At 41.4% G+C, this 17,791-nt stretch overlaps 1 protein-coding gene across 4 annotated transcripts in view; it reads left to right on the forward strand.

Annotated features, from left to right (window-relative positions):
- Positions 1 to 17,791, forward strand: part of LOC117450500 (BAR/IMD domain-containing adapter protein 2-like) — a 61,335-nt gene that overhangs the window by 35,307 nt on the left and 8,237 nt on the right. For all 4 annotated transcript variants that reach the window (XM_034088293.1, XM_034088294.1, XM_034088296.2 and 1 more), the window contains exons 4-7: positions 5,719 to 5,780; positions 6,682 to 6,753; positions 9,277 to 9,414; positions 15,158 to 15,310. In XM_034088293.1, coding sequence (XP_033944184.1) covers positions 5,719 to 5,780; positions 6,682 to 6,753; positions 9,277 to 9,414; positions 15,158 to 15,310 — 425 coding nt within the window. The remainder of the gene's footprint in view (positions 1 to 5,718; positions 5,781 to 6,681; positions 6,754 to 9,276; positions 9,415 to 15,157; positions 15,311 to 17,791) is intronic.

A 17,791-nucleotide genomic window follows, 5' to 3' on the forward strand; every position in this document is an offset into this window, starting at 1 on the left:
TTGGTTATAAGAAATATGTTGCCATAGGAGACGATGGGAAACAATTTATTTGTATTCAAACAAAATCTCATTGTTTCTGCCTACAATGTCATATTATGGTATAAACCAGGGGTACTCAAATACAAATGTTAAAGGTCCAAACTATTTTTTTTAATAAGACAAAGGTCCGTTTATTACGGTCATTCACACTTTTAATTGCAACAAGATTCTTAAAACGAGGTTGCAAAAACTAAAATAATCTGTATGCAGCAGTTTTCATTGTTATTATGTCTGTGCTTGATCCCTCAGAGTCGCAGTGTAAGAGCTGCACAGTTATGAATAAAGGCTCTGCACCCTCTTTCATTCAGCATTCCCATTATTGCTTTATAAATGTCTTGACCCCTTGTCTGTCCACTGAGGTTCATCAGGCCCAACACATCTTCAACAAACTCCCCCTTTGCCTCATCATAAAAACTCTCAAACACCAGCATCTGAGCATTGTCAGTGGTGTCAGTGGACTCATCCACAGCTAAGGAAATGCACTGTGCATTTTTTTATTCCATCACAAAGCTGATGAATCAAATCACCAGCCAGTATTTATGTTCTTCTGGTTGCTGTGGAATCTGAAAGGGGGATTTGCTTGATTTTACCTGTTATTTCTCTTTTTGTTTGCCTTCAACATGGTCTCCATCACTTCAGTCATGCATTCTTTTATGCTTCAGTTATTATCCAGTGGAAAGTCCTTACCTACTAACCTAGTTAAATCAAAGTGGTTACTTTTTTTGGCTGGGCAGTGAAGTTTTACACACCGTCTTATTTGACTTTCTCAGGACTTAAAACAGTATATTTACACACGTAAGGTCATCATCTTAACAGTTTTGTATGCTCATCCATGAGCAGAGCATCAAGTTGGCATGTCTAGCTGAATGCTGCGATTACCATGTTGTTCAGCAAAACGCCTCACAAACTTATTAAGATCAACAGCTTTAGTGCGTTTTGATTCAATGCTGAGTACAGCCAAACTTGACAGTCTCTTCTCTGTCATTGTAGACCGCACTTAATTCCTTCAGTACTTGGGTCAGAATGCTTCTCGTTTTGCGCCGTACCGTTGAAATGAAATCGCCGCCAATCATATTTCAACGCTCGCGCCATGGCCGGGGGAGGGGTTACAAGACGTGCGTCTTGTGCTGCATTCACTTGCACTCGGACATTAGAGACGTTCTCTCATAAATGTCCGATGAGCCACAATATTTCTTTCAAAACAAAGCTGCCAACTGGGGTGGCAAGGCCTATTTTTGGGGTGGCAGTTTCCACCCCATGCCACCCCAGGGTCCCCGGTAGGTGAAACTATAGGCTACTAGCTACAGTACAGATGAGCTAGATCTAGATGAGCTGTTAACACTCGCTCTGACTTTTTTTTTTAAACACACACACATTTTTCCCACCCGCATTCCGCGAAGACCCGCCCTACTGTGCCTCTGATTCGCAGACTGTTGGTGGGGGGGGGGGGAAACGCTGACGGGACGCTGAATGTGATTGGACCATAGACTGTATATAAATGGACGTAGTGTCTGTGACGTCACCCATAGGATTCTGCAGAGTTGCCGAGAAGCCCCAGTAAACGGAGTCGGCCACTAACAGCTTGACAGCAACGTCAGTCTAATCCCGCCTGATCCAAATAAGGGCAAAGAGGCGGAGGCGGGACCTGCTGCCTCCGAACTGGAAGTAAACAGAGCTAGCTCAGGCTAAGAAGCTAAGCTAACATGACATACATGCATACCAAGTTACTGCGAACAGTGTAGTTCCCCTATATAAACGTTACATTCATAATCAAATGAGACAATCTGCAAGAGAATTAGCTATATTTTGTTATTCTTAATGCTTGTCATTCACACGTTGAGAAAAGACGGACTCCACTGCCCGGGCCTTACGGAGCCGCAGTGGGCTAGCTCCGGGACGCCGGCTGGAGCTAGCCCCCTGCGGCTCCGTTAGCTCCGGCGGCCACCACTGGGATAATTGGGTCTATCTAACATTTGCTCCCGTTTAGCATTATGGGCGTCATAGCCATAGACTATAAAAGTCTTACCCAAGGCTGAATCATAAACTAAAATGTATATGTATGCATAAAGGGTTACGTCCTTAGCTGGCTAATAAGTAGCAAGCTAAGCTACCAAGCACACAAACACCTGCGAACGGGGTTAACATGTATATACTATTATCATTTTAGACTTCTTGGCAGTTCTGTTAGTACATTCAAGCGCACAGCACGACATTTGAATTGTCTGGTATTTGTAACAATATTCCCGAAAAGGCACAATCATCACGAACACGGCTAAAGCTAAAGGGCCAAGTACAGTACTATGACTAACTATGGTTGTAGCCTCTATGGTTGTAGCCTAGCAGAGTGGACAAGTTGCTGTTAGCTGACAGTGAGGCATGTACATGTCCATCAAAGTGACCACGCCCTAATTTATGCAAAAAACGTTAAGACCTAATATAAATAAAAGGGTCGTGTTAGAAAACAATTCACTCACAGATTCATAATCATGAAGGTGGAATCTAACTATATCGATAATAATATTTATTGCATCAATGGGTAGAAACATGTTTTTTTCTGTTGTAAAGTTGGGCATTTTAACATGGGGGTCTATGGAAATTGCTCCTTTCTGCAGCCAGTCCCTAGCGGCCCATGTATGAACTGCAGTGTGCGGCACTTCCGTATTGGCGTCCCGGCTGTTCCCCAGAGTTTGCTGCTTGGATTGGACACACAAAGACACAGACAAACAGACAGAGCGCTGTTTGCAGTGGACATAGCGGAGAATTTTTACTCGTTGCGTTGTCTCAAAGATAACACATATGAAAAGTATAATTTGCTCAGAGTCCAGAGACAGTTGTGGTTCGGTCCGGATCCGGACCGGACCGGATTCAATGTTGATCATACTGTTTATAAATGCTGAGGTGTATAGGGGGACATACATTTACAGAACTAAACATTTTTCCAGCTCTTAAAAGGTCCTGTGTCATGCTTTTCCGGTTATTACCCGTCCCCTGTGTTATGAAGGTTTTTATGCATGTAACGGTATGCAAAGTCACAAACCCTCAAAGTACACCCTGCAGCGAGTAAAACTCTAACACAGAAAATACCTGTGTATGCTGCCCTGAACGCCTCGTTGGAGATTTCTCTTTTTCTTCCTGGGTACAGTGACGTGACCATACCCAAATGGACCAATCCGTGGAGCTCCACACACGCACACTCTCTCAGCGGCAAAACTGACACGCTCGGGGCGTGCTAGTGGTGCTCCCACGCAGCAAGCAGGAAATGAACCCAGCTCACACTGTCCGCTCCTCGCAGCAGCGAGCCGCGCAACGTCCCGCCAACACGGCACCCAGACCCCACGCAGCATTCTCATCTGTTTGTCATTGCTGGTGTCATTTTCTGGTTGCTAACGCCATTGTAACACATAATCACTGATGTTCCGCTGTAACGGTGAACTCATCAGAACATAGTGGGCAAGCTGACCAATCAGAGCACAGTGGGCTCATAGGGAGGGGGGGGCAGGAGCTCCAACAAGCCGTGTAGGACAGAGAGTGAATACAAATATTATACAGAGATGCTGTATGAGAAACCAATGTGAGTTTGGAAAATTGCACAATATAAATATATTCTAGTAGACCTCAACAATGGAATTATGATCAGTAGAAATGGCCATGACATGGGACCTTTAATATTTTTTTAAGAGTAATACTCACTTATTATATGTTCTGTCTCTCTTATAGCTCCTACCTGCTTCAATGTCTGTCTGTAGCTATTTGCATTGTACGTGCTGTGTGTTGAGATGAAGACCACTCCAAAGCCCTTTGGTGAAGACTAAGTTTGTTCTGAAACCCCTTCAGCTAGTTTTGATTCATTTTAGAAACCTTTTGAGATCAATTGAGATGTACTCTTACAGGCTCATTTTAAAAGAGGACACAGCAGGGGGAAATTACAAAATCTGTTCTAAGTGTTGCACTTCAGTGAGCAGCTCCTACTCACAAATGTCCCCTGTTTCAGAAAGCGGATTTATTGGAAACTCTTAAATGTGTTAAACCTAAGAAAACTCTTGGTTTTCATTTCCAGTAAGAGAGGTAATTTAAACTCCTGGTCAGTTACCATGGTAACCACGGTGACTCTGTGAACCCTACCTGCTTGCTGGCAGGTTTTAGACAACATCCCGAGTTCCTCTCTGACTCTTCCCTGATTCAGAGCCAGACCGTTTTATTTTCCGTTGCTTCAGTCACTATCATGTTGAGGCATGTTTATTAGCAGAGGTTTACTGTATGTCAGAATCAAAATCCAGGTTAAATATAAGAATTGCTATTACTCTTCGATCTTTTTCTATTTATTGATATTCCATTTCTGCTCCTTGTGTTTTAACAATTTCAGATTGAACCTGAGCAAATACATTCAAAATATATTTTGATAATGTGTAATGTGGCGTCTAATTCACAGTCAGATTTCAACACTTGGAGGACATTTAAGTCTTGTAAATTATGAATATAGACGACATTGAATACAATTATGTTGTATCAACTATTCATGCATCAATATCTCAGCATCTTCTGGATTAAAATGGAGGCTCTGATCATTTTTTATTTAACTCAGTGTTCAGGCTTATGCTCAGAGAGTAATAAACCTGCTTTTTGAAACAGGCCCCAGGACATACTTTTCTGTACGCTGAATGCATTACATTGCACTGCTATTTAGTCTTTGGCAACAGTTGGCTTTTTTTATTAAACATGTTCAAGATTTGATTTAATGGCTATTTAATCATTTGAAATGAAGCCTTGCAAATAATTGATTTTTCAATGTTCATTAATATTACAACAGCATAAAGAGATGTTTTGTCATTAGCCACTTATTTACACTATTAATCTTCACTGAGTTAAGTATTCTCACGAAAAGCAATAACTTAATTATTAACACAATCAATCAATTTAAAGCAATACAACTGATATCACATGCTTTCAAAAGGCGATAACATGTATGTAGTAGACCTAAAGCTAAGGGGCTTTGGACTTTTTGGTCATGGAAATGTATGTGCCTTGTTTTCCTGTACATGCAGATATCACACTGTCTTTCCACCAGGTCTATATGTGTCCTTCGCTCAATGTCGCTCTCTGTGTTCCTTTTCTTGCCAATGCACTGCATATTCAGAAGAGGCAGCCTGTAGGTATATGACAATCCAAAACTCTCGCTAGCTGCATGCCCCTCCTTAACTCTTCCCGTTTGGTTATTTCCTTTTTGTGTGGAGACTTTAACCTTTCTTTGAGGTGTTTGTTTTGTACTAGAAATCACATTGCCTGATGTTAAAAGTAATCAAAGAAAGAAAGTACAAATGTTTGATCACCACGAGACATCAGCACTTAGAGCCTTGACGAACCAGAATTTAATTTTAAGCATTTTGTCTCCCCCATATGTCATACTTGTCATCACTTGTTATTGTTTCATTTTCCCTGTTTTCTGTTGTCTTGTACCAAAAAATAAACGTTCATCTTGTCGTTTGTTGTCCCAGTTACAAGTCACGTGTCCTGTGCGTTTGTGTATCTCGTAAAACTGCATGAGCTTTGCACGCTGGGGTTTCTCTGTCTTCTCTCTCTATAGCTCTCTTCCTCTCTTCTTTCTGTTTCTCTGCTCTAGGAATGCTTGCGATGTTGAGTGTTGTTCATATGTTCCTTGTCTCCCTCTTTCTCTCTGTGCAGGGGATGTGCTGTTCCAGATGGCAGAGGTCCACAGACAGATCCAAGTGCAACTAGAGGAGATGGTTGGTATTCTAAGCTCAAAGGGTTTTCAGCTGTGTGGTTCAACACTACAGGACTTTCTATAAAACTCATTAAAAAAAATGAAATGTTAACAACAGTTTAGAGCGATTTGTCCCTGAGCTCTCAAGCCCCTGTGTGCAGTACATGAAAACATGATCATTAAATGAACAATGAATGAACATGAAATGGTATTGAATGAATCCACATGCTGAGCTCATATAAATCAAAGCTGTTAATATATAAGGATGCTGAGGAAGTGGAGTGAGTTAATGGAACAGTATGGCATTCTGGGTAATATGCTTGTATGACAAGTTCATTATTGAATTTCCATTGTAGAGCAAGGCCTGATCGTAGGTGATCATTGTTAATGCCCTCGAGCTTCAACCAGCTGCCCTGTTATGTGTATCTGCTCCTATGCCTGTACATATTTATGTAATGTACTCTCCTCTGTACTTATCCTCCTCAACATGAGGGCAATCTTAGAGATCAAGAAAAAGAATGCACACTCCTCATGCTGCAAAAAAAGAGCAATGACTGCAGACCATGAAACTAAAAGTGTAGTAAACATAATGAGAAGAGATTCAACAATTTATTCTGCTTTTATTGCGCTTCCTTCAGGCAGGTCAGTTTACAATCTAGTGACTGCATTTTGTGTCAGATAGCGCTGCATAAGTGACAGTGACAGTGATTTGCAAGCTGAGAGAAGCTTCACAGGCCGAGACTTTGTTGATAAAACATTCATTCAGTGACAGGGTAAATGAGAATAGCCCTTGTATTTGAATAACCGATTTGTATATTGCAAACAACTTAATATGGATAACTTACTCTCTGAGCTCGGTCTCTAAGGGGACCCTCCATGAATGATTTATTAATGCATTTTGTGTGTTTGTGTTTTCTCTCCAGTTGAAATCCTTCCACAACGAGCTGCTCTCTGAGCTGGAGAAGAAGGTGGACCTGGATTCTCGTTATCTGACTGTGAGTATCTGTGTTGACAGCCTCACTCCAATATTTAAGCATATTTGTACCACTTCATATACCAATACATCAAATCTACCAAGGCCTAATTTATACAAACATTTCACATCTACGTAATGGCTAAGGGTAAACTGACTAAAATAAAGCTGTGTGTGTGTGTGTGTGTGTGTGTGTGTGTGTGTGTGTGTGTGTGTGTGTGTGTGTGTGTGTGTGTGTGTGTGTGTGTGTGTGTGTGTGTGTGTGTGTGTGTGTATGTGTGTGTGTGTGTGTGTGTGTGTGTGTGTGTGTGTGTGTGTGTGTGTGTGTGTGTGTGTGTGTGTGTGTGTGTGTGTGTGTGTGTGTGTGTGTGTGTGTGTGTGTGTGTGTGTGTGTGTGTGTGTGTGTGTGTGGTGGAGCTGGTCTACATGTGATATCTTTAGAATGAGTGGGTTGCAGCCTGAGTGTAGAGCAGCACGTTGTTTTGGGGGATGGGATACGTTGCCATTATTGTGTTATGCTGTTGGAAGGAACACATTATGAGCCGCTGCAGATTACTGCCATAAACGCACTCACCTACAGTAATACAATATTGCTATTGGCAACTGAGAAAAGAAGGTTCTGGCCTTTTGACCTAACAGGGAGACTTATCAGTCAAATCAGATGTTGTAATGAGAGGCTCGGATAAAAAACACTGGACTAATCTATTATGTTGGCTGTCAAAAACGATTTACATATCATAATTATATTACATTAGTCTAGATACATACAACAATGTAGACATTGCTATGGCTGCATATCCTTGAGGTTTTAACATCCATTACTTTTAATGAATTTCATACAGATCTGCCGCAGTGATAATAGCAGTCATTTTGCTTCTGACTTTGTGAATTAATCATCAGAAAATGTGACTTCAAACAGACTGAAAGCAAAGACTGAAGTGTGTGCTGTTCCCAGCGATGCTTCGCTCTTTGTTCTCCTTCTGTCTCGGTCGATCTTTTTCTTGTCTCACATAATGGCTTACGTGAGATTTTTACAACACTGAGGTCAGAATTTTGGCGTTAACCTAAAATTCATAGATGAATAGAAGCGTTTCTTGCAGATAAACTGAACAGGAAAAGAGAGATGCCAACGTGTATCTACTGACCACTGTGTTTCTAATCAGATTTAATCACACTAATTATCTGTCTGCAGAAGTAGCCGGTGATTGAGAGTTGGGGTTACCGCCGCTGTAGACAAAAGTCAACAAGCTTTTGATTAGTTAATTAGGAGGAACACTCTCGCTCAATGAGACAGGCACTATAGGGATATTATCGTGTTATCCTTATTTCACCCTGCAAACTAAAAGCAACATTTTCACAATGCGGAGTTGTGTTTCACGTTACCATTACTAACTTTACTGTATGTGCTGGGGTCTTCCACTGGGGGGGGGTCAGCTTCTGGCATATGAATAGCAGAGCCAGACGTATTGGTGTATTGCTTTACCCCTGCCAGGGAACGAAAGCATGGATTATTGGGAACGTGACGTGTGAACTATATTTGTTTACAAAGAGAACACCAGTGCAAAAGCATAGTTTGGCCTATTTTGTGAGGAACAATGTGAGCATTTAGACAATCAATAGAAGCTCCTGACCTGGAAAATGGATCAACAGTCAATTAAGTTAACATTCCAACATTTCTTTAAATCAATAGTTATTCGGTCACTAGAGATTTTCAGTCAGGCTCAGAGGTACAGAGCTAATATCAGGTGTCATACAAGATGGTCTTTCACTGACAATAACCACTTCTTTCGGACTTTCTATTGGTCCAAACAACACCTCGAGCACACCTACATCCTCGGTGTCTTGCAGTATGCAAATGTGGTTGTTGAACCCTCATGCACGAGCTCTCCTAAGCCAATTCTGCCTCGTGCAGAAACCACACAAGCTTTGTCGCACCATACACTGTTGCCATGGCAACAGAGCTGGTTCAGCCCAGAAACAAAGTTGTTATTCTCCATAAATAAATAATTAAATAAGCAAATTAAATGAATTAAATTAAAAAAAAAACTCAGGCTGTAAAAGGATTAGGCCAGTTGTTTTTGCCCGTTCTGAAAATCACACATTTAGCGTTTAGCTTTGCAGGCTGTTTTTTGGGATGAGAAGAAACTAACAGTGGATGTTTTATCCATCAGGAGCTGAGTTGTTGCAAAACCAAGCAAAAAAAACAAAACATCTTGTAAATAATCTTGTGAAATGTGTTTCTTTGATTAAAAAGATTGCTTTATGATGACGGAGCCTTCTTGAACACACCAAGAAGGAGCTTTCAAAACAATTCCACACAGAAATAATTTAACAACTGTAAATGAAGTATATACAGCTGGTTTCAAGACCCTGTGAGATGTTTTTTCATACTGTAGTGAAATTAATTGAATCTATAAAAGCCTTCAGAAATAAGTTGGCAGAAATGCTGCATATTTTTCTCAATTCTATCCCACCACCTGCCACTCAGGCTTTTTCATGTGTTGTCCTAAATGTGTGTTTGTGCTCTGCCTGTTGCCCCATGTAGGCTGCCCTGAAGAAATACCAGTTGGAACACAAGAACAAAGGGGAAAGTCTGGAGAAGTGCCAGGCCGAACTGAAGAAGCTGCGCAGGAAGAGCCAGGGCAGCAAGAACCCCTCCAAGTACGGAGAGAAGGAGATGCAGGTGAGCGTCTTGCTGGGGATTTCCACAAAAAGCTAATTATTCTCAGAATTAAACAATTAGGAAGAAGATGTCTCAAATTGGACTGTTACAAATGTTTTCCAATGTGAAGGGCTATTGTTGAAGAAGATAAAAGGAGAGAATGCTTGCATGTGGGTGAATGTTGGATTATATATGTATGAGTCTTGGTGCAAATAAATGACTTTTCTCTCCATAAAGTAAAGTGAATTTGAAAAACAGCAAGGCTGGGGGTGGAGGCAGTGGCGACGAGTTGCCCTGAGTGGGAAGGCAAATAGAGGAGGTTTGATTATAAAGTGTGTGTCCGTGCCAATCTTTCACACATACGCCACATAGAAAACATATTAAAGAGAGATTTAAGATGATAATAAAAAGTATTAGTATTTAGTACGGTATTTGATATGCATTTACCTCTGTCAATAGTACAGTTTCTACCATGTACAGAAAGTGTACATTACTTATACGCTAAGACTAGTAACAATATCACAATTTTCTTAGACTTTATATAAGAAACATACAGTATGTGTGTTTAGTATCATTGAGAATCCTTCTGTTCTGTTTTTATATTTTTAAATGTCTGTTTGTTAGGGCAGAACTTCCGGTTTTTAATAAGGTTGACACTGAGTCATGTGAAATATATTATGCCTTTGGAATCTGCTGTAGAAATTGATACATCTGTTTAGGAGTTTAAGTGTGTTTTTATTAACAAAAACCATGTAAATATATAACATTTTGGGAAAGGTGGTTCGGTGTTTGGAGTGAGCTTATATAACTGCTTCACTGCATACAGTATGGATACATTGTTCAAACTTTTGTATCAAATATGTTTCGCTACAGATTCAGTTGGCACACATTCACAACTTGTCAAAATGGTTTTATGTCAAACCGGAGCAGTGGCATGATTCTCCGAGGGAACCAGTGTTTGCTTTGGGCGTCATCATTCCTGTGATTATTTCTATAGCAAAGCTACCTCCCTACAGAGCAGCTCAGTTGAAATGAATTTTGATGAGTTGCAATGAACCCTCGGTGTTGGACATAACTTAATTAGTTTCCGTTTATTAGGTTTTCATCTCTCGACCGCCTACTTGACAGGGGAAGTACTGACGGTTGTATGTCTCCACATAGACACACAAATAGCATCTCGGTGTGTATTAAACCTTACCGTTTGCTTTCACTGCGGTAAATGTTGCTAATGTCTACAAGTCATGTACTCTATTGTCCTTTCGCCGGTGTCACTGTCACAATGAGAATACAATGACTCAGGAGAAAATGGCAAAGTGTGACGGCTGTTCCTTCATAATGAGTTCCTTCAAAGCTGAAAGTCTGACAACCTGGAGGGGCGAGAACAAAAAGCAAACAGGCTTGCAGGGTAATAACTCAGCTGCTGTTGCTCTCATCGTTAAGTGTGGCTGCCCGTGACAGAATCCGATCAATAACTGCACAAGAAACACATCTGTTACCTTCACTTAGGGATGCTATGTTTTGTAGCGTTCTGTGAGTTTTTACAATCCCACACACTCACACACACACACCTCTAGACTTGCCTGTCTGGGTTGGTATGACAGTGAGGGTTGATCTGACAGCTGTGTCACATTGAGTTTGTTCCACTGTGTTAGGGATGCCATCGTGCCATGTGGAGATGTTGCATGAAGTGTCATCTTAAGGCGTCAAAGAAGTTTGTGCAGTAGTCCAGTTTTGCAGGAGGCGGGGCTTGGGATGGGAGGGCTGTTTGAGTTCACTAAGCCAGTAAGTCTGTCAAGAATGGCAAGTTGTTGCATGTTCCTGAATGCCTCTTGTGTTTGATCATTAGACCTCTGTAAGGAAGGGTGTAGCAAAGTGTACTGAACAGAAACAGGAATGCAGGATTCACTTTATTGCAAACCATTCGGAAAGTCTGAAACTAAAATAATTGAAAATAAATGACTACGTTAAGGTATAAATCCATATTAGTGGCCCATAGATGAGAAGCAATGTGTTGGACCTAGTGATAATTTTACTTTTTTTAAAGGCTCATGAGTAGTGATGCAAGTTTGTCTTGAAGGGCCATTAGAGATAGCGGTTTTATCCACAGGTAAAACTGTTCCACATAAAATATCTTGATTCTATAATATCATGTTTTTTAGCCAATATTTGCCGCAGCATAAAAAAGTTGTGGCAACAAGAAGAAGCCACTATAGCAATTCCACCATGTGCATATTGGACATCTTAGTGAGTCTGTATGACTGATCAATTGGGCCCATCTGCTCAGAGGAGGGAGCGCATCAGGCGCAGGACTCATAACACAGTCAGTTAGCAGAGAAAGGAAAATCAATCTCCTTTTCTCATTTTCAGCCTGCTCCCTTTCACTGATCAGATCACAGCTGTGGGCGTGTGAGTAAAAAGTCAAGTCCTGTATCAGAGCCCCCCGGGGAGAGCAACACATGGAGAGGAAGAGAGCCCTCCCTCAAGACTCTGTGTTTTACAATGACATCCATCGAGACAGAGACTTAGAAAGTGACCGACGACACCAATGTGGTCCAGGAGTATTTACAGAGATGGGCTCTGGCAGCACAAGGTAGTTGATCAAGTAAAGTTGCTATGGCAAAATCAACTCCTCCTCCTCCTCCTCCTCCTCCTCCTCCTCCTCCTCCTCCTCCTCCTCCTCCTCCTCCTCCACCACATCTGTGTTATTCTAGCAGATGAAAGCAGCACCAAGTTTCTTTTGTATCTCCTCTTTTCATTAAAAAGTAAAGTGTGTCTGAGCGCACTCCGGCAGCGGCCACAGATAGCGGCCGCATTTCATTGATCGCTCGCTACCTTCCTCTCTCTCTCCCACTGCTCGCTGTTGCTCTCCCACTTCTCTGTCCGTCTCTTTGTCTCTCTATCCTCCCCTGCTTGTCCTCCCTTTGCCTACAGGCTCTTTCACTGTGCCATCTCATCAATGGGTACAGACCCTGCCAAAATGCTAATCAGCTCATTATGTAGTTCAATGGAGTGGACCAAGGTACGAGTAGAAAGGGCTTTCATCTAGATAAAATCCTTTACACTGCCCAGGCTGTGAATAAGAGCTCAGACGGAGATAGAAGAACAGAGGTCAGGAATCAGAATTAATATCTGGAGACGTTTGATTAAGCTGTGAGTTTATCCCGCTTGGTGTCATAAAATTTAAAAGCAATTCCAACCTGGATTCATACAAAAGCAGAAAAAGGTGTTGTTTACATGCAAGTGCAGTAGATTACTGTAGCACTGACAAACAAGCGGATTCAAGCAGGTACTGACGGTGCTTTTTTGTTTTGTACCCTGGAGCGATACAATGCAATCATTTTGATTTCCAAAGAGTGCTGATGATGAAGGAACAGAAGAGCAGAGCTAAGCAGCTCATAACAAGCTTCACTTATTTGAAGGGTGTGAATTCCCTTTCCCAGTACTTGTAATTACTGGAAGCTATATTAGTGTTCAGTGCAAAAATGTCATATTTGTGTCAGGGTTTCTCCTGTCCTCATTATGTCAGTGTAAGGGGATACACAGGGAGGCGGCTCTGCTGAATGTGAGAACTGCATGGATGTGTTGCAAGTTTCTTTATGTTCATAACCTTTGCAGAGCAAGTCATACCAGCTATGATGTAACCTGAGGTCGCTCAGATATAATGGGGATGGTGTTGGCTTTTCCCACTGCACGCTCATTGTCTTGGGTTACCTTGGTGACCTTTTGAATGGATGGGAAATTGGGCCATATGGATTTGACAAGAGGAGCGGGCCCTTTACCTTGTTGAGGTGCATTTAGCCCTTTAACTGAACGCTGTGCCAGTACTGAGGTAACTCACTGAACCAGTTTCAAGGCACTTAATTTGAGTTTAAGGTGCACAGAAAGAACAGAATAAGGTCAGGCTGCTCTCAGGAGAAAAATACGTTCATCATCCTTTCATCCCCGTCTTGCTGGATTTGACAACTTCGCTTTTTGGATTTGCTAATGGTGTAGCTGTATGTATTCTTTCTTTAAAATATCCTTTAGTCACCAAAATATTCCTCCAGACTTGAAATCCCAATGAATTAATCTTGTGGATGTTGGCAGTGCGGAAGTATGTCTTTGGTGGCTACTAAATGGGATGCAGCTGCACTGTGTGGTGGCACCACAGCACCACAGCACTCAGACTTAACACATTACATTAGCCTTTTCATCTTTCACCTTTGAGGAATCTAATAAAAAGTGTTCTAAAATGTACTTTGGTACTTTAAGAAAACCAAACCTGAGGAACTAGGACAAAGATTCTCTCCAACGGCACAGACTGAAATACATTTTTTAACATTTATATAGTTTAGGCTGTTTGTCTTTTCCAGTTCCCGAATAAGGAAGGGGGACTGGAGTCCACAACAAATCAGATTTTGGATGATATGATATTAAATACATACATAATAAATAAATATATAAATAGACATAATAAACTTGAAACCCCATTCCTGAATGAAAGAGTTATTCTAGGTCAAATCTTGTCTTTACGCTAATTTTTATCGGTCAACCTACTTTCGAAAACGTTCATCTATCACCATGCAAACTCTACTGTTTGCAAACATGGCACGTGTTACACGTTGACAAAACACCTAAATGTCACTCCCTATTCTAATTAAGACTACCATTTTGTGAGAGTGTGGTCAGTGAACTCTCCGAGACATTTCCCTATAGACTATAGAGACTCAGGCTAAGATAAACTGTCAGCGCTGGATCTCCTTCCCTTTCTGTCTCTGTTTCTCACTCTTATACTATACATAAACACACCTATCATGTTGTTATTGTCTGACACGTAAAGAGGATTTGAGGATTTTGGGCGCCATTCGCACATTCATAATTGCCTTGTCTCACTAGCACTCTGGAGGAAGAACCTAGCCTGAGAAAGTTGCTGAGAAAGACTTTTCTCCTCACACAACCTGTAACACCAGGGTGCACTTAAAGGTGGGGTAGGTAAGTTTCAGAAACCGGCTCGAGTGCACTAAGATTTGAAAGTACACAGCCGAAAAGAATCCGACCCTTCCTTCAGACTTCCTTACAGAGCACCTCCTCCAACACACATGAACGCGCACATGACGTCAGCAGACTGGTGAAAGTGGCCGGCTGTTGCTGGCGAGTCATTGAAGTACTGCTGCAATGCACGCCCAATGAGGGCACGAGATACATTTGTGCGTGCACGAGATGGAAGGCTGACAGACAGGGCGGCAATCCAATCGGTTTAGCCGGGCCGGTTACAGTATTACAGCTTCCACAGATGACATTTTTCTATGGATTTTTTGGCAAAGCTCTTAAGATATTCATTGCTATCGGGATGTTAAGAGCATTCCATGGAATATAACAAAAAGTGTATCTCGAGCCGGTTTCTGAAACTTACCTACCCCACCTTTAAACCCTAATTGCTCCATCGGAGATGTGCAGTGATTGGCAGTACAACACAGAGCTAGACTGAGCTCCTTAGTGCTCCTTAGTGTGAATGTGTTCAATTGTCTGTACGTTAAGCAGGGTCTTTTTTTTTTAAAGTTATAAATGTTATGAGAAGGGGCCATTTTCTCGACAGACCTCCTGTCCATCGGCCTTACCTTCTCAATCTGTATGACATTAAGCTGTGGATGACTTTCGGTGTACCAGTAACCATAAAGTATTTGTCGATCTTTTGATACAAACACCAGTATGTTGTGATTTATTTTTGCACTAATCCGTAGATATTGTATCTAAAGTTCATGTGTCATTGTGTGTTTTTTCCCAGTTTGTGGATACCATCAGCAGTAAGCAGACGGAGCTAGACACCTTCATCGCTGAGGGATACAAGACAGCCTTGTCTGAGGAGCGCCGCAGGTACTGCTTCCTGGTTGACCGCCAGTGTGCCGTGGCCAAGAACAGCAGCGCCTACCATGGCAAGGTGAGTGTCACATGACCACCAAGAATATTGTTTTGCCATAAAGAAATGATCAGAAGAGACGTGAATGATATATCAGGAGAATAGATGAACGTATTTAAAAAAAAAATGGCCTTTCAAGTCAATACTGCAGCTTTAAAGTCTCTGAGTCAGAAATAATTTGTTTTCAATCAGCAAAAGAAATACTGAAAATAATGTCTGGATTATTTATAAAAAACTTTATTGAGCTTATATGCTTCGTCAGGACAGCGTGGGTGGGTTTTGATTACATTGTATTGACAGTGATGCAAACAACACCAACTGTCATCATATTTTGATTAAGACACTTTCTCATCTACACCTACTCGCCCTTCGCCTGCTATTTATTGGATCATAATGTAGCTCTGTCTCGGTTCTTCTCATTGTTTTCAAGACTTTGTGGTTTTTCAAATGAGCCCCGCCCGCTTATAAGCAATGGGAAGAGGAAAAGATGAAAAGGCAAATAAGGAAGTATCTCTTTTGAAATGAGCAAACCTGTCTGAACTTAACAGATAATAGTGTGCCTATATGGTTCGAATTGCTTCTAGCATTACACTGATATGATTCAGGGCCTTTCATAAAGCTGTGCACAGAGATGATCTGAAATACAGCAAGAATTTGTGTTTCCTTCAATGATTTGTTAAATCTTCGAACATGTGTTGCAGTGACTAACAGTGGCCCAGAGTGCTTAACAAACCAAGCGTATTGAGAAAACACATGCAAATAGAGATGACACTACTAAACATCTTCACCAATTTGACAGCCATGCACCTCACATCCTTTGAAGAAAGCTCTGCAATAGGGAAACACACACAACTGTTTCCAGGGGAATATAAAAAAGTGATGCACACAGCTGTAGCGTTTGATCTTGATGAAGCCTGCTACCTGTAGGTCGTCTTAGAAGAGTACATACATGTTTATTATTATATCATTTTGATTGCATGATTCAGAAATCATTGCAGATATCTTCCTTTGGCCATGTTATGAAATCTGAATCATGTGATCATGCTTAGAATAATAATCGTCTTTAACATTTCCAACAACTCTGACGGATAATCGACTTCAATCATTTAATCAACCGGAAACCATGGCAACAACAAGCATGTCGTAGCCATGTGCATCACTTTTTAGTTGCCCCTGGAAACAGTTTCTGTTGATTTCTGAGCATTGTGCAGTGTGTTCATCTATTTAGCGCTGCTATTTTAAAGTCCTGTGCATGTGTCATAATGTCGGTAAAGATCTGTTTTCATGTTCTGTTTGTGTGTCTATCTGCATGGGTTTTCTGAATGTGCGCAGCATTGAGCTTAACATGGTTGTCATTACTTTTGTTCTCTCAATTAATCAGGAACACATTTTCTGTCCTTTTTGTACAAAAGCAACATGTGCAGAGCTTGTTGGTCAAATGATAGAATTGTACTCATTCCGTTTGAGCTGTTGTGTCATTTCTAGCCTACTTACCCCTAACTGTCAACATGTGGACCATTGTTCAGCAAAAGGAACATAATAGGAGATATGTATAATTCAAAGTCACATTATTTCCACAGCTCACAGGGGCCTCTTCATTTAAAAAATGTATTAATACTGTAGACAATTCCCTGCTGACTGGCACATCTGAAGCTGTAATCCATCACTGCCCCTTCGTGTGTCTGGTCACCTTTTTGTGGAGAGCACTGCCTCACTTGTTCAGATCATCGAAACGCATCGAAATGATGAATTTAGAGAAAGATGGGTTGAAATCAAAGACCCTTTTTGTTTACAACAGTCACTATTGAATGTTATTATACCTCCTTGATATTTCCACATTGCTGCTGACATTTAAAGCAAATAACCGTGAATCTGAATATATTCCACTCTGTCATACCATCAAATGTAATGGAGCATTATTAGCAAGGGGTGGGTGTGGGTGTGTGGGTGTGTGTGTGTGTGTGTGTGTGTGTGTGTGTGTGTGTGTGTGTGTGTGTGTGTGTGTGTGTGTGTGTGTGTGTGTGTGTGTGTGTGTGTGTGTGTGTGTGTGTGTGTGTGTGTGTGAGTGTGTGTGTGTGTGTGTGTGTGTGTGTGTGTGTGTGTGTGTGTGTGTGTGTGTGTGTGTGTGTGTGTGTGTGTGTGTGTGTGTGTGTGTGTGTGTGTGTGTGTGTGTGTGTGTGTGTGTGTGTGTGTGTGTGTGTGTGTGTGTGTGTGTGTGTGTGTGTGACAGACATGGAGTCTAGTCATTAATCAGGATGGGGGTGTACGTGGGAAGAGTTCACCTTCAGCAAACTGAAGAACCCTCTCCACTCTCCAGTCTGTGTTTGTCAGCGTAAGATCGTGTGTGTGTTTGAGAGGGATATATATATATGATGAGAGCTTGAAATTAGCACATACAAAGGGACAATGTTTTGTGTGTGTGTGCTTGAAACTAGACGGTGAAGACACAAATGTGTTGATTGCTGATCATCCATTACTTCTATGATGGTGGAAAGAACAGCC

This window comes from Pseudochaenichthys georgianus, chromosome 8, assembly GCF_902827115.2.
Source record: "Pseudochaenichthys georgianus chromosome 8, fPseGeo1.2, whole genome shotgun sequence".
In the NCBI taxonomy this organism is placed as follows: domain Eukaryota; kingdom Metazoa; phylum Chordata; class Actinopteri; order Perciformes; family Channichthyidae; genus Pseudochaenichthys; species Pseudochaenichthys georgianus.